Source organism: Magnolia sinica, chromosome 1 (genome assembly GCF_029962835.1).
Source record: "Magnolia sinica isolate HGM2019 chromosome 1, MsV1, whole genome shotgun sequence".
Lineage (NCBI taxonomy): Eukaryota > Viridiplantae > Streptophyta > Magnoliopsida > Magnoliales > Magnoliaceae > Magnolia > Magnolia sinica.
In genome coordinates this window covers 2,789,428-2,809,966 of record NC_080573.1, presented here as the reverse complement: position 1 = coordinate 2,809,966, position 20,539 = coordinate 2,789,428, and the positions used below count along the sequence as shown (strand labels likewise).

Genomic DNA, 20,539 nt, shown 5'->3' with positions numbered 1-20,539 from the left:
AGTTCGGGTCAGGTCATGTAGAATCCGAACCGAGTCGAGTTGGACCCAATCCGATCCGACTCAATCTGATGCCCAGCTCTATCCATAATGGTTGTTACGGTCTCTCTTTTTTTATTAAAATAAAAACCCAAAAAACCTGTATCGGCCCTGTCATGGACTATTACGGGGCCTATAATGGCCTTTACAGGTTATTTTTTCTATAACAACTGTTACAGCCTTTGCAACCCCATATCATATAACGGTTGCTGCCACTACCTTTACATAACGGCCCTATAATGGCCGTTATGGCACACCATGAGCTGACCCCAATTAGTTGGGATAAGGCATACCCAATCCAGTGGAGCCCACAATTTGTATGGCGTGGATTGACATAAATGTGTACCACATATATGGTGAGCAAGGTATTAAAAAAGGGTTATGTAACAGCCGTTATAAAAGAATAACAATGCAATCTGTTATGCAATATGGGGCCGTTACACTTGTTCTGAAAAAATAATAAAAATAATAATGATTATAAAGATTTAAAAAAAAAAAAAAGAAAGAACGAAAGAAAAGAAATAATGGCATGTAATGGGGCCAATACATTTTCTTCCTTTAATAAATTTTTTTACCATTATCCTTCAAAAAAAAAAAAAAAAGAGAGGGACCATTAGAGGGCTCTAACAGCCATTATGGCCCATATCGTGACAACCATACACCATCACCATCACAGAATACCTTGATGGTGGGTCTCCATGGATTTATGTTGATCAGTCACTAACCATCAATCCGATATCCTTTGTTCAGACAGCTAGGATCGTTTGATCAGTGTGATTCAAGGAAAACTCCCCCATCTGCCGTTGGATCCACCATTTCAACGCTCTATGTTGACATACATAAGGAGGATGCAAAAACAATATTAGGCAGTATAGCACCAATCTCTGCCCTTCGGTCGAAAACCTACGATCACCTAATGAATGTGATTTTCAGTGTGGCCCACAATTTCAGTAGTATGGAAAGACATATATCTGTTCCACATAAACAGTGGGCATCCACAGATATACATTGATCACAAACCAACCATCCATCCAGTATCCTCTGATCCGACCGTTAGAATCGTCTGATCAGTGTAACTCAAGGGGCATTCCCCAATCTGCAGTCAGATCCACCGTATGAAAACTCTAGATCGATGTATGTACAGCGTACATAGAACAACATTGGACACTTGAAGCTCCAATCCTCTGTCCTTGGATTGAAAACCCACAAACAGGGCCCACAATTGGGATGATCTGCATTGACTTTCACGTCCACCTTGTACTATGGCAGAGTACAATCCAATTCGTACAAATTAATAATAATGGCAGCATGAAAATTGAAACATGCAGAATTAGCCAGAAAAGATCCAGCTACATTGAAATACCAAAGCAATCTGAGCTTTATATATATATATATATATATATATATAGAGAGAGAGAGAGAGAGAGAGAGAGAGAGAGAGAGAGAGAGAGCAGCAGCAGCAGCAGCAGCAGCAATAGCACAGTAAAAGTAACCGCAACAAATTAAAAGAGTTTGATTTTGGAAATATCAGAATGCTATGAAATAGAAGCTACAATAAGAGATGGAAAGCTACTAAAATTTCAAATGAATCGAAATCGAAGATGGATTTTATATACGTTAGAACAGAAAAAAAAAAATCAAAAATTACCTGATAGCTAAGACAAGGGTGAGCTTAGAGAATTGGAAAGCACGTGTAGATCGATCGAAGAAGGAAAAGAAATGCATTTTCAGATATGAATGAGAGAGAGAGTGAGCTCTGTTTCCAGTCCGTTTGTCCGTTGGTTGGAAAGAGAACTGTGTTTCATGTCCGTTGGTTGCTGCAAATATTTATTACACGCCCGCCCAGACACGGATTGGCTACTGACAGGTTGAGTAGCTAGACTCGCTACTGATGTGACGTCACGAACTTATGTGGGCCCACTATGATGTATGTGTTGTATCCACACCGTCCATCCATTTGGAGATATCATTTTATGATATGAGAAAAAGAATTAGGCAGATCCAAAGCTTTAGTAGACCCCACCATAGAAAAAAGTGGGGAGAGTGATTCCCACTGTTGAAACATTCCTAAGGCCCACCATGATGTTTATTTGAAATCCAAACTGTTCACAAGTTAACTGTTCACAAGTTAACACAGACACGAAACATGGTAAAAAACAAGTATCAACTTGATCGAAAACTTATATGGTCCTTAGAAGTTTTTAATGGTGAGCGTCACTCTCCCCACTGTTTTCTGTTTTGCGGTCCATTGGACATTTTTATTTTTCTAGTTCTTTTCACATTAGCCTAAAATGATATCTAAAAATGGATGGACGGTGTGGATATAACAAATACATCATCATGGGGCCCACAGAACTTGGTCACGTCACTTCAGTAGCGAGACCGCCTCCCGCCCAGACGCCACTTTGCGTGTTACACGGGGTTATACAGTAACCTCCGTAATCCAAGTTCCGTGCGGCCCACTGATGTTCGTGTCACATCCAGTCCGTACATTAGTTCATCAGTTCATCAACCGAGACAAGAGTAAGATCCAAGACTCAAGTGGGCTACACTGGGGATGGAAACAGCCATTGTTGATTCTTACCTGGATGAAGAGAAAACACAAATATAAGCTAATCCAATACTTTTGAAGGTTACGAAAATCTTCCTTTTGGTGTGTATTAATCAGGTTTTTTATATGAATCAAATTTCGTCATACGTACTAAAATTATCTGATGAAAAAGATGAACAGAGTGGATATAACAAAAACAGGCCCAAGATTGCCTTTAATCCCTGTTACAAGCTCAGTCGAATTCCGAACGCCGATAGTCATGGAAATTTCATATTTTGGGAAAGAATACGGATCCTCTGTTTGCGTACGCCGATAGTCATGGAAATTTTATATTTTGGGAAAGAATACGGATTCTCTGTTTGCGTCTCGCAGCAAAACTATGGTTGTCCAAATCTAATTGGACGGTGTGATTGCATTGAGCAATGCATTGCTGACTGAGATGACTGAGATGGACCGATCACTGTTCAGCGAAGGAGGAAAAAAGCAGGAAAGTCGTGGTAATAGCGGACAGAGGATCCGGACTCAGAAGGAAAAATGTTCCCAAAAAAGGTTGGACGCGAATCTGACGTTCAACGCGGAAACGGATTGGCTACTCCCCCTGACACTAGCCCCGTGGCTGGTGGTCGGTTCTCTGTGGGCCCCACAATGATGCATGTGTTTCATCCATTCTGTTCATCCATTTTTACAGATGATTTTAGGGCTTAATACCAAAAATGAGAGAGGTATAAATCTCAGGTGGATCACACCATGTGAAAACAATATTTATTGGATATCCACCATTAAAATCCTCCTAAGGCCTACAGTACTGTTTATTTGACATCCAATCTGTTGATTCGGTCATACAGGCCCAGATGAAGGGAAAAAACAAAAATCAGCTTGATCCAAAACTTTTATGGCCCCCAAAATGTTTTTAATGGTCAAAACTCATTCAACACTGTTTCCTGCAATGTGGTCCACTTGAGATTGGGATATATCTCATTTTAGGTCGGCATGGATGAAACAAATACATCATTTTGAGGCCCACATATCACCGACCATCAGCCATTGGCTCGTGTCAGGTGAGTAGCCAATCCGTTTCCGTACAACGCTTTCTTTCCCACTGATGGTTCTACATCTGATCTGTAAAAGTGGTGGAGGGAATAATTAATGGCTTGATGGGATGAAAATAGGGATAATATACTCAACAGGTGGGCCATACCTTAACACAAGGGCTTTCATTGGTTTCGATGGTATAGACCTTGTGATGGGTGATCATCATAATTTTTTCTCTTTTTTTTCCTCGAGAGATATATAGGGCTATTCTCACCCTTTTTACGGTTCGGATTTTCTATAAATTGACAATTAAGTAGGAAATGAAGCAGTTGTACGTGAAAGTTCAGCACTTCACAGACAACTCTGCATATCAACGCTTCTCTGAGAAATTATTGGATACAGATAAAGCAGCTGTATGAAAACTGATTCTACGTCCTTTTATTCCTGCCCACATGTCTAGTATGTGTAAGATCCAACCCGTGAAAATTGTGAACCACTCTATTTTTATCAAAATTGATGAAAATCAAGCTGATCCATTCATTTTATGGGCCACACCAGTAAACTGAATCATACCATTGGATGTCATATGATCTTGATGTTTATCCCAATAGAATCGTCCATCCTTCTATTGGGTGATCATTCATAGTGTGGCCCACATTTTTCACCGATTGGATATGCTAAGTATATTAGTATTAATAGAAAAATAATAATAATAAGTAATAACGATAATCGATGTATCTTACGCTAGGATACAGCTGAATTTCTCCCACTTTCTGGGACGATTTGCAGGTAAGAACCGACGTAGTGAAGAGTTAAATCGCGGCACACGTAACAGCGTGAGATTCATGGAAACGGATTGGCTACTCCCCCTGCCACCAGCCCCGTGGCTGATGGTTGGTACCATGTGGGAACTGCCATGATGTATGTATTTCATCCATTCCATTCATCCATTTTTACAGATCATTTTAGGGCTTCGTACAAAAAATTAGAGGGATATAATTCTCAGTTGGATCACACCACATGAAAACAATATTTATTGGATATCCACCATTAAAATCCTCCTAAGGCCTACGTTAATTTTTATTTGACATCCAATCTGTTGATTCGGTCATACAGACCCAGATGAAGGGAAAAAACAAAAATCAGCTTGATCCAAAACTTTTATGGCCCCCAAAAGGTTTTTAATGGACGACACTCATTCAACACTTTTTCCTGTAATGTGGTCCACTTGGGATTTGGATATACCTCGTTTTTTGTCCCATACGATAAAATGCTCTGGAAAAATGGATGGACAGCATGGATGAAATACATACATTATGGCGAGGCCCACAGAGCACCGACCACCAGCCATTGGCTGGTGGCAGAGGGAGTAGCCAATCCGTTTCCGAGATTCATGTGAACTATCTAGACAGAAGCGGATTGCGTGGTGTATCACACCCCACCGACCTCGATGGTGTGCGTACGTAGCTCACGAAGACCAGTGCATCTGTTACACGGAGCGAACGATTGAAATGAATCAAAGTTCCGCGGTCCCCACAATGGAAATAAAAATATCCACGCTATCCATCCATTTGGCAAGATCATTTTAGAGGGTGATCTCAAAAATGAGTCATATCCAATGATCAAGTGAACCACATCACAAATAGAAGTGGAACAATGATTTCAAGGGTTAAAAACATTTATAAGGCCCACTGTGATATTTAGTTTCCATCCAATCTGTTCATAAGGTCACACAGACCTGTGGATGAAGGAAAAAGATATCATATTGATCCAGAACTTCTATCTGTGATCCTAAAGAAGCTATCATTCGTAGATGTCCGATCCCCCTTCTTTCCGAGCTTTGTATATATCTTATTTTTGGACGCGGGTTTCTGTGAAAGCCGTTGGCAGGAAGTTTGAAACTTAGGCAGGGCTCATTATGTTGTGTGTGAGAAATCTTTATGAGTGAGCAGTACTAAAGGAAAATATGGTTATGGAAATTTTTAGTGTGTGAGAAATCTTTATGAGTGAGCAGTGCTAAAGGAAAATATGGTTATGGAAATTTTTACTGTTGAAACCTTTCTTGGTTCAATAGTGATGTTTAAATGCCATTCATATCATTAACAACGTCATTCCTATTAGGATGAACTGAAAAAAAAAAAAATAGCATGAATCAAAACTTCTATAGCCCCACAAATATTTCAACTGTGAACATTTAATTATCACATTTTCGGCTCACTTGAGCTTTGGATATAGTTCATTTTTTGTAACATATCTTAAAATGAACTCACAAAATGGATGGACAGGGAGGATTTCTCACAAATATTACAGTAAACCCTACCTAATTTCCCAGCACAGGAACTTCTTGCGAAAGGCTTTAGCAGGATATACGCCTCCCTTTGTTTCTTTTAAATTCATGCCTTAAAACGATGGAAACGAATTGGCTACTCCCCTGCCACCGGCCATTGGTTGATGGTTGGTGCTCAGTGAGCCCCTCAATGACGTATGTGTTTCATCCATGCCATCCATTTTTTTTTCTCAATCATGAGACCAAAAATGAGATATATGCCCATCTCAAGTGGAGAATGAGTTACTCAGTACGCAATCCGCGTCCCCATAAAAGTTTTGGATCAAGTTGATAGTTGTTTTTTTCTTTCACCTGGTTCTGTATGACCTAATCAACATATTGGATGTCAAATAAACAGTACAGTGGGCCCTAGGAGCATTTAAATGGTGGATATCCAATCACTATTGTTTTCCTGTGGTGTGGTCCACCGGAGGTTTATATCCCTCTCATTTTTGGGATAAAGCCTTAAAATTATCTGTAAAAATGGATGAATGGAATGGATGAAATACATACAGCATGATGGGGTCCACAGAGCACCGAACACCACTGAGGTCCCTGGTGTGTGGGCCACGAGGAAATCCACTTCCATACGTCTGTTTGGATAAATAGGCTCCGTTCGTACGAAACCGGCGTGAAGCCCGAGAGCGGATTAGCTGAGACCCCGGCCTCACCCGCGACGGTGGGGCCCACCTTGATATATGTATTACGTATCAACACCGTTCATCCATTTTCTAGATAATTTTAGGACATTATTCCAAAAATGAAGTAGATCTAATTATTAGGTAAACCATACCATAAAAATTAGTAGTAATTGACTATTAATAAGCTAAAAGTTTTGAATCAAGCAGATATTTATTTTTTCATTTCATACAGGCTTATGACTTTTATTAACAGATTAGATGGTAAATAAACATTACATAAATATTAAAATGCACTTAAAAGATTTTAACAGTAGGACAATTAATCCCCACTGTTTCTTATGATATGGTCCACCTTATAATTAGATCTACTTCATTTTTGGAATAATGCCTAATCTGGGAAAAAAAAAAAAAAAAGATAAACGGCTGATCTGGAAAAAAAAAAAGGATAAACGGCATTGATACATAATACATACATCTAGGTGGGCCCATGGTACGGTCTTGGCTTGAGTGAGGCCGGGGTCTCACCTAATCCGCTCTCATGAAGCTTAATCCTTGGCACCGGGTTCCCTGGTGACCCCTCCAGTACCGGCTTGATCCAAAAAAATGAGAGGGATACAAATCTCAGGTGGACCACACCACGCGAAAGCAATAATGATTGGATATCCACCATTAAAATCCTATTAAGTTCCACTGTACTTTTTATTTGATATCTAATTTGTTGATTAGGTCATCCAAGCCCATATGAAGGGAACAAGCAAAAATCAGCTTAATTCAAAACTTTTATAACCCCAGAAGGTTTTTAATGGTGGATGCTCATTCAACACTATTTCCTTTAGTCCACTTGAGATGGGGATATAACTCATTTTTGGTTTAATATCATAAAATGATCTGAAAAAATAAATGGACGGCATGGATGAAACACATACGTCATGGTGGAGCCCACAGAGCATCGTGTGGAGGGAGAGTAGCCAATCCGTTTCCCATTCACGCACTACACATATTTTAGGGTATGATTTAAAAATAGGCATATCCAAAGCTCAGGTGAAGCACATTCCAGGAAGCACCCGAAATAATGATACCTACCGTTAAAACATTCCTAAGGCCTGCTGCAATGTTTATCTACAATCTAACCACTTCGTAATAGCTCTATAGATTTAGACAAAAAAAGAAAAGAACAAACATTAGCTTGATTCAAAGCTTTTGTAGCCTGCATCAACAATAGATATTCAATCCATGTGGTTTCCTATGATATAGCCTTTTGCTTCTTTTTTTTTTTTTCTTTTTTATAACACACACCTGGCACACACATACCTACGCACGCTCTAGTGGGATTTCACCACATATGGGAATACTTCGTGTTGAAACTCCTCAGAGTTTACCACTGAGGTAAGGACTCAAACCCTCCTATGATATAGTCTAATTGAGCATTAGATTTATCTCTGTTTTTGGCCTTTATTTGGATGAGCATAAGATCTACTTCAATTTTTTATGATGCACGAAAATGATGGATGAACAATGTGGATAAAACACAAACATCCTGGTAGGGCCTGAGCTTCCATCAGTAGCAACCAATATAGAGTTGGATACTGAAGTGGGTATTACCAAATCCCAATTCAGCTATTGAGCTCATTTAGCACCATCCATTTGTAATAAAGGGTGTATTCGGATTGGCAGTTATAGCTAAGTTCTAATGTAATGAATTTGGATCCTCAGCTTGCCATAAATAACGGATTCTTGTTTGTTGCAATTTGATTGAGTTATTAATGATGAGGTTGACCAATCCAGAGGCAGGAAAACATGAATTTGTTGTTTGTGGAAAGCAAAAGATCCCAACACGCAGTGCAAACAACTTTTCTCATTATGATTAAGACTTTTAGTTCGGTGACTTGAAAATTTACAGCTGCCACTAAATACGGGTTTCGTTGGGATACTTCAGGGCCCTGAACCGCTGATAGTGTTTGGCTAGGGACCCCAACACCAGCCAGCTGTCTGATGTCACGGTTTTCTGGGCTACACCATAATGTACGTGTTTTATCTTTGCTGTAGCTATGCTTTTTTAAGCTTATTTTAGGGCATGAGCCTAAAAATGAGACACATTCAAATTTTAAGTGGACCACCTTACAAGAAACATTGGGGATTCAACACTTATAGTTGAAAACTCGTTGGGGCCAAAGAAATATTGGATCAGGTTAATAAGTTGGATGGCAAATAAACATTGCATTGGGCCTTAAGAAATTTTTAATGTTGAACCTTCTATCAACATTATTTTCTTATGGCATGGTCCACTTGGGAATTAAATTTGGTTCAGTTTTTAGATCATGCCATAAAATGAGCCAGCGGGTTGCTTCAGTTTTTAGATCATGCCATAAAATGAGCTAGGATAATATCTTCCGTTTGGATACGAGTCACACATGCATGAGCTGTACACTTTCGGGGAGTAGTCAAATCGACATTAGTGAACATAGCAAATCTACATCAGAGACGTGTATCACGTGATGTGAAACCGGAGTGGATTACGTGTTATCTGGGTAAGGGCCCACCTTGATCATTTGTTGTATGTTCACACGGTTCATCCGTTTCTCCCTCAATATGAAGTCTCAAAAATTAAACAAATCCAAATCTCAGGTGGACCACACCGCAGAAAACAGTGGTGATTGAGTGTCTCGCCGTTAAAAATTCCAAAGGGCCCATCATAAAGTTTCTGTGATGTTTATTTGACATCCAACTTGTTAATAATGTCAAGAAGACTGGGATGAAGGGAAATTACAAAGATCAGCATGATCCAAAACTTTTGTGGCCCACAAAAGGTTTTAATGGTCATTCATCACTATTTTTAGTGGTATGGTCCACTAGATATTTTTATCTTCTTAAGTTTTAGAATCATGTCCTAAAATGAGATGGAAAAACAGATGGACAGAAAGGACATGCAAAAAAAAAAAAACATCGAATTGGCCCCACACGGTTAGGGTAATACCCCGGGTAAAAGTTGCGGCATTGTTTGGTCCTACATTACCGAGTCACTCGTTTCATTTAACTGAGTCAACAGCCGGATGATTTCTTGGTGAGAGGATGACTTGTTACCATGCAACACTTTGGTGACCGTTAGTTTTTCGGTTCCCTGCTCATCTAGCTAGTATGATGCAGGGATGAACGTGGTAAGGTCGATCACCATTTTCCTTAAGGATAACTACTGCAAATCAGAGCTTCTCTAGACTCCTTACAAAGACTTTTCAAATCCCCGAGAAAAAAGAGAGTAAGAAAATATAAATAAATTCTAATAAATTTAAAATATAATTGATTAATGAAATAAACGAGTTCACAACTCTTTAAATAGGGATACCAAGTGAAGAGTTATAATCAAACTAATTATAGTAAAAATGGAATTTAATTGTCGATCCGATGGAATCTCGTATGGCAGGTTGGCTGGCTAAAGTAGCTTATCCTAACCCAAAATCATATATGGTACATCGAGTAACTCATTCCGGTTTGCAAGGTATACCTGTTTTAAGGTTCTGTCTTCTGACAGTCTTGATGACTTCTATCTCTGATCGGACCTTCTCTGATCCATCTTTGACATGAAGGTGTCCATGAACCGCTCTACATCACAGTACGAATGACCTTATAAATGGTATAAATGGCATATAATCATCACCCAAGGGAGATTTCAATGATAGACATCTCCCTAACTACTTCTCGTTGTGCAAACTCCTTGAGTTTTAAATTTGGCTCCCATGCCTTAACATGATTTGGAAAGATTGATGAACTCAGTGGATTTCTTACAAACATCTTAATAGACCCTATTGCAACCTAATTTTGGCCTAGCCGATTAAGGAAAGGACATATGTCGTTGTAGATAAATTTAGCATGATCTTTAAGGAGACTTGGAGATGTGGTTGAGAGGATCGATTGAGTAAAAAGTGGTCGAGTAGGAAATGTGTGGATAGTAGTCAAGCGAGCGACCAACAAAAATCATATAGCTGATGTGTGGTTGAAAGGTGAGTGACAAAGCTTAGCCAAGTGGAAGAAAAACATTCCAAAAGGAAGAGATGTAACAAGAAAAGGGCCTAGATAAGAGAAGGATAAAGAGAGAAGCTCTTCAACTAATGCAACCCAAAGTAACAAAAGAATTATCTAGAAGAATAAGCCGCATAACAGAAGTATATAAATAGATAAAGGATTGGTAGGAGTGGAAGCCAATCACACACCAATCAAACCAAACCGACCAATTTACTTTATCTTAGTTATCATAGGAGTAGCGATAATCCAGTAATGATAATTCAGTTCTTAGTTGTAATCCAATTCTATGCTCATATCTTATACTTGTTCCTTATTCAATATCAAGTTGTTTTTTCAAGAAATGCCCATATCATTTTGTTCTCTCTTAGTGAATGGATGTGAGTATTTCTTTTTGTTTGATTGTACTTATATTTTAAAAAGTCATTTCTTGTGAAAGACAAAGCGCAATCCATGTTTGGAAAAAGAACCCCACGCTCCGATAATCGCTAGATCATTACAAAATTTTGTGAGTGGCTAAGTAAATAACCAATTTTCTTAGAATCTAGTTATATACATTCACAACGAACATATTTACTTATTTCAACACTTGGGTGAATGCTAATTCATTTTGAATCAAGCTGCTTAATTGATTCTGACATGCCCACCCACACACGTGATATAAAACAATTAAAGAAAGTGCCAACAGAACCAACTAACTTTCTTGGTCGGAAGTTCCCGTGAAAAGCTCTCCTACAAAGCGGATGGCCAATAGCCTTGGCAGAGAGATATTCCTGTGTCCAAGGATGTGGGGCCACAAAGATGTCCATGATAAATCCACTTCATTAATCTGTTTTGCAAAGACAACAGCAGGACATGACTCTAAAAATCAGGCACATCTAAAATTAATGTGAGCCATTCCACACGAAACCATGGGATTAATGACTTGGGGCATAGGAGTTTTGTATCAGATGATATTGGTGCCTATAGTTTATCTGAGTGGTAATAACCGTATGAACGGTTTGGATGGCATATAAACATCATGGTCAGCTCCAGTAAAGTTTCAACGGTGGGCATCTTCCGTTCCCATTGTTACATTTGGTGTGGCCCACCCGAGTTTTCGATGTGCATGACTTTTGGAGTCCTGTCATATTGTAGTCTTGCAAAACAGATGGACAGAGTAGACTTGTCACAGACATTTCTGTGGGCCCACATAGGGGGTCACAGGCAATACGCTTCCCCATTTTAGGAAGTGGATTGTGCCCTAAGTAACTCAGTAGGCTAGAGTCGGTGGGGCCACTGTGATTTATATATATTATCCACTCGGACAATCTCTTTTATTAGATAATTTTAGCTCATAAGCCCAAAAATTGAAGCATATCCAAAGCTCAAGTGGACCACACCATAGGAAAAGATGTGAATTGAATGACTACCGTTGAAAATTTCTTAAGGGCCACAGAAGTTTTAGATCAAGCTGATATTTGTGTTTTCCCTTCATCTATGACTGTGTGATCTTATGAACAGATTGGATGACAAATAAACATTATTGTGGGCCCTAGAAAGGTTTCAACGGTGAACATCGTTATTCTCATTGATCCCATGGTGTTGATTTCAGTGCCATGCGTATAGGTATTAGTTCAGCCATTACTGTAGATTTTTTCATTGTAGTATCTCATCAACCATAGATGATGATATAGACCAATTATGGTAAGGTTCACATAATCAAAGGCCTCTTTGTGAACCAAGAAATAATCAAAATTCACATTAATTATGCAGTCTTAATCATCTAAGTTTTCTTAGTTCAATCTACACCATTGACCATTATATGCAAGCATTCAAGCCACCAACTGGACAGTTAAAATTGTCTAATCATCACGATTTTCAGGCTACTTTCCATCTAAAATCGTTTAGATCAAGCTTACTTGGATTTAGCGTTTTACATATTGACGATTATGGCCAATATATCCCATAATATATCTTGTATTCCACTTATGCGACGAGAAACACACAAGTAGTGAGATATATCCCACATGTTCGATCCGGTGAGCATTTTCAATTTTTGATCTTTTTTTTTTTAATCATGTTAAATCAGTGTCAAATTGTTACAAATATATGATTTTTCATGTTTTGCATGAAAAATCATGGATTTGGAACTTCGATTTCAAGATTTGGAAGACACAAGCTGAGTTACAAAACATTGAAAAAAAAAAAAATCAAATTTTCTTAATTTCTTGCAAATTGGTTATAATATGTGTCCAAACATAAAATCAGACACGAATGTGACCTGATGTAGTGATTCTTCTTTTGCTTTTGAATTTATTGCCTGTGTTTCCACACATCTTCTTACATTTATAAATTATATGAAAAGACTTTGAATATACTAACATCAATTTAGTTAGACAACACATAGAATATGACCCCATGCAAACAAAACCTATTCGTGCATTTGTTTGTTCTGATGTTTTGATTTACAAGTGTGTATGCAAGCATACCTGGATTGTGGGTCACTTTGGTATATATGTGGTACGGGAATGGGCATGCGGCATGCTACTTCCTCCAATATGTGGTATGCTAGGGGTAAAGTCATGTGCATTTCTCTAATACTAATGTAGTGGGTGCATGGATAAAAAAGAGATCATTGTCTACTTCTCGAGGGTAGTCCTTAAATCTATAAGGAAAGAGAAATTTTCTAAAAATGAGAAATAAAATTTTATATTATTAAATGTAAGTGCTGTATATAACGTATTTGATGAATTACATAAGCAAAAGAATCCTTAGATCCTAATTTGACTCAAAATAGGAGACTTTTCCAAACTAATAAAAATTAACAAAAATAGTAATAAGACATTTAATCCTACCAAAACTCATAAACAACTCTTAGATGACTAAAACAAAGACTTTGGACCATAACCAAGCTCTCGGAACCCTAACATTAGAAATAAAAAAGAAGTTGCAAAAGATAGAAAGTTATAACTTAAAAGTCTAATTTGATTCGAAATTTGCAAAGCCGTTTGGTGGGCAACAAATCTCAAATTGTTGGCCAGGGTGTACACCTCATTGATAGCTTTCCTACGGTATATTATTTGTGCAAAACAGATAACCAGTTGTTATAGGCATTGGAAGCTATAGTGTGTTTAGGCCCTTTTTACCCAATCGAGGTCCTCTGGCCCGTATTTGTGCAATCCTGGCCACCTATTCATGAGTTATCCATAACCCATCCTATATCAAATACTATATGCAATATAGTTTTATATATGAACTCATATTGTTATATATGAAATGACAAATGTTATTGTAATGGAACCCACATATTTGGTGTTATACTATAACTAAATAAATAAAGATACAAATCTCTACATTGTAAATGTAAATTTGCATTAAATTAAATAATAGTAAGAACAAAGAGCACTAATTCAGGTTGTTAAAAACAGCGATCTTGGTTGCAAGTCACCCATAATCCGGAATGCTCGATCTGGAATGAAAAACATGGGGTGTTTCACTTTCTAGGTAGCGTTGGTCTAGATTGGCATGGATATAGGCCATGTGTACTGTAGGTGGCGCACCACAACTTAAAAAGTGGTCATGAGCTTTCACCAGTCTTGTCGAATCTATATTCCCAAATTTAACTCAAATTCAAAACTAAACCCCAGCCATTCCACGTAAGAAGCAAGATCCACCTGCTTTGATTTCTAAGGAGGCCACGTGATCAAGTGGGGCCATCTTTTCATATCACCATCTGATATGGGTGGGACACTGATGAGGTTTAAGAATAGCAAGTTTGGCTGTTGGTTACCATCACCAGACCAGATGACATAATTAAAAATCATATGGACAATGAAACTGCATTGATAATATAGAACAGTCATTTTACAGAACCAAATTAAGAATGAGAAACAAAGAGAGAAGAAAACAGAAACATACAAGACAAGGATGCTAGGAATGGTTGATGGGGTATGTGTTCTGGAACCTATTACCGCCTCATATGCGGCTTGAATCCCTTCCAAATATGAATCTCCTCGTCCAATCTGATACCACCAATGATCTTGTGCGCCAACTAACTTGTTTGCTGAATTGGAAAAACAGTAAGCAAAATTAGGATCAATGACGCACAAATGCACATACCTGTACATGTATGAGATATTAAACAGTGCTCAACAGATCGGTATTTCAAAATGGTGGGGCCCACCCATGAGTGATGGAATCATTATTTTGGCTAGGGAGCCATGGATTTGTGATCAACTAATAACAACCTCAATTGGACAATCCTAGTGGGCTTTTTCCATGTCGAGAGTTGGCTATATCATATATTTAGCTATCCATTTTCAAACCAAAAAAATCAGATGAATGGGATTTTCTGAAGGGGAGGGGTGCTTCTTGCAGCATAACCCATCAAATGGGACCCGTCAAAGGATGGGATGGATCAATGGAAGTGGGCCCCACCTGTATGGAATGTTTTCGCCAAATAGTAGAAGGACTTGAGAGCAATCGCTATATTTTCCTCATACACGTACAAGTGCTTGATATGATGAACAAGTATCATGAGCAAAAGAAGCAAAAAAAAACCATATGCTTATACGCATTGAACAATCAGGGAAATGGAATGTAGAGCACATGTACATTTGCAAGGGTACTGTGTGCATTCTGCAAAGAGACAGTTATGAGAAACAGACGATACCTCGCATAAACAGAATACCAAAGCCATTGGGTGCTGTGACCGATAGAAATCCTGTCTCCGGGGAGTTCTAAAGCTGCCTGCTCTCCTCCCAATGGAACAAATTTCCAAAAATGCTTGTACCTGACACCAAAAATCATTAGGAACTCACATAAGAGTGTGCGTAGTTATTTAGCTTAAGAAAATGCAAAAAATGAGTACATAAAGCAGTTTTATGTTATTTACTTTTCCTGTGAGGGACATTCATGGGCATTTATATCTCATAGTCAGATGTGGAATTCTTGAATTTATGAAAAAGAACAACTGCAAAAGCATTTGACCTTCAAAGATGCTTTCACTAATCAAGAACAAAAGTTGGGGGCTAAAAGAGACAGGCTCAATTGTAATGTTGAGCATGATTATGTTGACAAGTGAGGAGTGTTGGATTAACATATATCAGTAGGCTCCTTGTTATTCTCTGAATCTAAGTACAGTTTAAAGTGTGGCGGCTTTGCTTACTTGCAGGGATATGGTTCATTTGGTTGGAAAGGAACAATCCGTGCTTCCGGAATTGGGTGGGGTGATTTTCGAAGTTGTTTCATAGGGATAAATAAAATGGAATGGAATGGGCAATGGCATCAAAGGTTGTCAACTATTCTCCTTTTCAGAGGTGTTTCAAGTAAATGTTTACCTATTTGGGAATGGATCATCCAGTAGTTAAGGTTGTTTCGGACCTAAAGGGGTCAAAGGTTAGGGTCACCAAGGCACCTCGATTTATTTGTTTCTTCACTCCTTGATGCTCCAAGTCTTCATGTGTCTTCGGTCTTCAGCTTCCAAGGGCTCAACCAACTTACTAATACATTGACACATGTGATTGACAAACAAGTGCACTTACATCAAGCGTTGTCTAATATTATATTATATAGGTTGATTACAATAAACAATTTGGTTACAATCAATTAGTTTTGAAAAGGGGTCATCTGAACAAATGAAATAATAGCCAAGCAAAAAAAAAGTATGCATTAATTTCCATAAACATTTTTTAATATGGAAAACTAAGACCCCAATCTTTAGAATTTGATGCACAATTCAATTAAAGTAAGCACCATAATAAGGACGAGGCATGATTAACAGAAAAATTATTGGAAGTTTGATTTGTACCGAAACGGCTGAAATTGATGGCGACCTGATTCTCTAAACCTAAGAGGACCTTCGGCATTATCTTCAGAGTCCTTCATGTGGTTAAAGCACCTAGCAAGGTATGCACCTTGTTGAGCAGCAACCTGGAATTTCATGATTGTCAGAGAGTTTATTTTTTATATTCATATTCAGTGATTCTCCTCTCTTCTTTTCTATCAACAATGATAAAGCAAGGGAAAGAAAATGCCACGATATGGTTCTTCAGAAGAGGCCATTAATAACTAACATTCCACATTTATTAGATGCAACAGAAAATGTGAAGGCTACTCACAGGGACACATGCCAACATGAAACATATGTGAGAGAATCAAACCCCACCACATATGTTCTCTGGCCAAAAAATAAGCCAATCCACTAAGTGCCTGTTTGGAATGCGTGATTAGGTAGTATTGAATTGCATTAGGTGAAATTAACACCATTATTACACAATAATTATGTCTAGAAATACCATGGAATTTTGACCGTTCAATCCCACATTTGGGATCAAATTCTTCCTACAGGAAAAACACTGTATTAAGTGAAACTAGTGTTTGGTGGACCATGGAATTGTAATCAACTGACCAGATTTTACAAATGATGTCAGTCACCTATATGCATATTCAACTCGAGTATCATGTGTAAAGGGTGCATATGGATGGACGGTGTGAATAAAACACATGCATCAACATAGGGTCTACAAATGCAATGGATTTTGGATTCCATAAAAAATCCCATTGTTATCTCCTGCTGGGATTGGATGATATGATCCCCGAAATAATCCAATCCTTCCGATTAATTCCAAACACAGGATGAAATTTACATTAGACCAAATGCAATTCCATACCACCTAATCCCATGTTCCAAACAGGCCCTAATTGGGTGGTCGTCACTTGTAATTTCAGGGTGAACCGCTAGTCAACATTTTCTAACTGTCCATTTTCTCCATACAGGAATGCCGACTAATTTAGCGAGCCCAAGAAACATGCTTGGTGGGTCCATTTGACTAATGACCCTCACATAGCAATACATGTGACATGCTGGCAAGTCTCATCTGGAAGCAACATATAAAAAAAAAAACTTCCTCACTAAATCCATAACTTCAATAAGAAGTTGATCAGAAAATCACCTGAGCAGTTGGAGGAAGATTCTTCATCTTTGAATCCACATGAGACAGAGCTGACCTGAACCCTTCAATATCTACCTCGATAGATTCTTTGCTCTCATTCCCTTTCGAATCATTCAACAGATCTAAAACATTGCGCATATGCTTCCTTTTCAAATAATGCTCCACTTGAGGGTACCTCACAAGAATATCGTCTATTACACCTTGGAATTCTTTAACAGTTAGGGTGCCAGATTTGTCTTTGTCCGCAACATTAAATATTGCTGAAATATCTTCCTAAAAGCATGTCGGCATGAGATGAAACACGTTAATATGTGATTAGTATGCTAGATTAGGAAGATATGTGAGAAAATGAATTGATTGCAGAAAGTATAATTTGGTATGGAAATTTCACAACCACCTATGTACAGAATTGCTCTTCACCATCAAATGCAATCATGGAGAGTATCTCCTTTCTACAGAATTGCTCTTCACCATCAAATGCAATCATGGAGAGTATCTCCTTTGAATTAAATAGGAACACTCAAAGAACTAGAATACCATGATTACTTTGTATGGGAGGGGAAGTCACAGATAAGCCACTAAAAGAAGGTCAAGAAAGTCTAGCTCCTTACAAGAGGCAAGTTGCGCTGAGAAGCTATAGTGTCAAGATGGATCCGGACACGTAGATTGTCCTAATGTGCCTGATGTCCTAAAACATCCCTCCATATATCTAGCTTTGCATTTATGCCTCTCTCATCTTGTCAATCAAAAAGGAAAAACTGCACAAAGTTTGTGAGTGGAACAATGTTCCCCCGTTAGGGAAGGGCCAAGCTCAACTTGTCTGCTTTGTTTTCTGAACAGTAGGCAACAAAAGCACTTGTCTACCTCAAGGGCCATTCATCCTGATTGGCATTGGCTCAGAATTTCAACCAAATTAATCTGTTCACATTGTGGACAGAATAAAATTGGAATCACATTAGGTGGGCTTCTGGTTTCCCCTCATTTCCAGCTCCAAATGCAAGTGGGAGAAAAACGAACACAAGGTGTTCTTATCCCGCTTGCAATTTGGGTAGAACACATCTATTCCACTGCAAATTAGTAAAATTTGAAACGGATCATAAGCAAGTCAGCACGGACTGCTTTAGTATCAGGAGGAAAGGACTAGCCCACCCACACACACGCACACACATATATATAGCCCAAGGTATTCCATAATGGTAACGGCAGCCGTAATGGCCATCACTGTTACCTTTACGATACAGGCTATAACGGCTGTTATGGTCTCTTTTTTATTGAAAAAAAAATCTAAAAAACATGTGTTGGCCCCATAATGGACTGTTATGGAGCCGGTACAACCTTTATGAGGGGTGTAACGGGCCATTACAGGGGCTGTAATGGCCGTTATAGATAATTTTTTTCCATGACGGCTCTTATGAACCCATAACTTGTAACGGTTGCCACCATTACCTTTACGGCCCCGTAACGGCCATTACCGCACACAATAATACTGCCTCATGTCTAGCTCAGCACATGTGTGCAAGAATCAAGATTCAAGCCATCCATTATGTAGACCAACCGTTTACACGGCCTGGTCCCACAAATGAGGTTAACCCACTCAGCCGATGAGCACAAAGTAGAGCAAATGGGCGGATAAAAATAGATGACCAGTTTGTCTTATATACTGTGCCCTACCTGATGAGTAGATTGGCCTGATTTTTAAACCAGGGCATCTACAAGGTTTGGCTCACACGATGGACATCTTGGACATACAAAGATTTGCCAGTTTTGCACATGTGGTAGCATTAGAGGGGCTGGGATCTACAGACGTGGAATTAGCATTTTATGTTTATGTACATTATAGCTTGTCTGGATGCGAGTCTATGACAAGCTTTTGATGCAATTGTTGCGTCAGATGATGATAACAGGCCTTTTCTTTGTTTTGTTGATGCTGTAAATTGATGATAGGGTCGCGTTTCGCGGCCGTTTCTGTTTCTCTTTCTAGCGTTTTAATGAAATCATCATCTTTCCCACAAATAAATAATAAACAAATAAAAAGATAACAGTCCAGTTCTTAAAAGCCTATAACAGATTATAGAAAAACAAGATAGCACAGTGCAGGCTTCACAGAAGAATGTGCATATAATCCAGCCTCATGAAATACAACTGCTCCATTGAGTGTACAAATCAAACAGCAAAAAGCTACACATACCATGATTTTGCGTTGATGTATTGTCGCACAATCACCAAGCGCATATATACCATCACATCCTTTGACTCGCAGCCATTCATCAGTTGTTAAAGCACGCTTATGTTTCTGCATATGTGAATCAATGCAAACTATAACTTAAAACAAATATGACAGCCTATGAAAGACACCAAATTAGTATCTGATTGATAAAATGACAGTAGCGAAAGTGCAAAAACATAGATACAGCAAGGTAGTTGGACAGGATCATAGGACTAGAGCAACGAACCTGACCAATGTCCTGCATAAAATCCATTAAAACAGGGCGGATCCGGATACCCGTGGACCAAACAATCATTCCGTATGGCATAGAATATATCTGCCCATTCACCTTTGCCCTGGTGGTAATGGCCTTATCAGACACACTTATAACCCGTTGTCCTGTTTGCACTTCAATACCATCTCTTTGGAACTTCCGTTCAGCAAACAAACTGATTCTTTCATCATACCTGCAAAAATAACACTTCTAAAAGAATGAGGACATTTTGGAAGGTAAAGAAATAAATAAGAAAGTGCTAATAGACAAGTAGATGCAAAAAAGAAAAACATAGCCAGCATAAAAGATGCAAATGGACTCACCTTTAGGGGGGGGGGGGAAGATTTACTATGAGGAAACTAGAGATAAATTTTGACTTAAGATTTTCTAATGACAAATAATGTGAAATTGCCATTGTGGAAGTTATCATTTTGCAGTGAGGTCATGTGGGCCCCACTAGAATCAAGATTTTTAAATGCTGCTTTAAAAGGGTTCCTGTCCAGACAACACCTCAAAAAGTTTTA

General features: G+C 38.6%; 1 protein-coding gene across 2 annotated transcripts in view; it reads right to left on the bottom strand.

Moving 5' to 3' along the window:
* LOC131236695 (external alternative NAD(P)H-ubiquinone oxidoreductase B1, mitochondrial-like) overlaps window positions 1–20,539 on the bottom strand; it is a 46,661-nt gene that overhangs the window by 13,160 nt on the left and 12,962 nt on the right. Inside the window, exons 5-10 of one of the 2 annotated variants that reach the window (XR_009166841.1) lie at window positions 19,989–20,208; window positions 19,724–19,828; window positions 17,536–17,808; window positions 16,392–16,513; window positions 15,255–15,374; window positions 14,501–14,645 (exon numbers count right to left, since the gene is read on the bottom strand). Coding sequence is in view for 1 of the 2 variants with exons in the window: in XM_058234054.1 (XP_058090037.1) it covers window positions 14,558–14,645; window positions 15,255–15,374; window positions 16,392–16,513; window positions 17,536–17,808; window positions 19,724–19,828; window positions 19,989–20,208 (928 nt within the window). In the remaining variant the exon portion in view is untranslated. Of the gene's footprint in view, window positions 1–14,395; window positions 14,646–15,254; window positions 15,375–16,391; window positions 16,514–17,535; window positions 17,809–19,723; window positions 19,829–19,988; window positions 20,209–20,539 lie in introns of those variants that run through there. The other variant, XM_058234054.1, reaches the window with a different exon arrangement.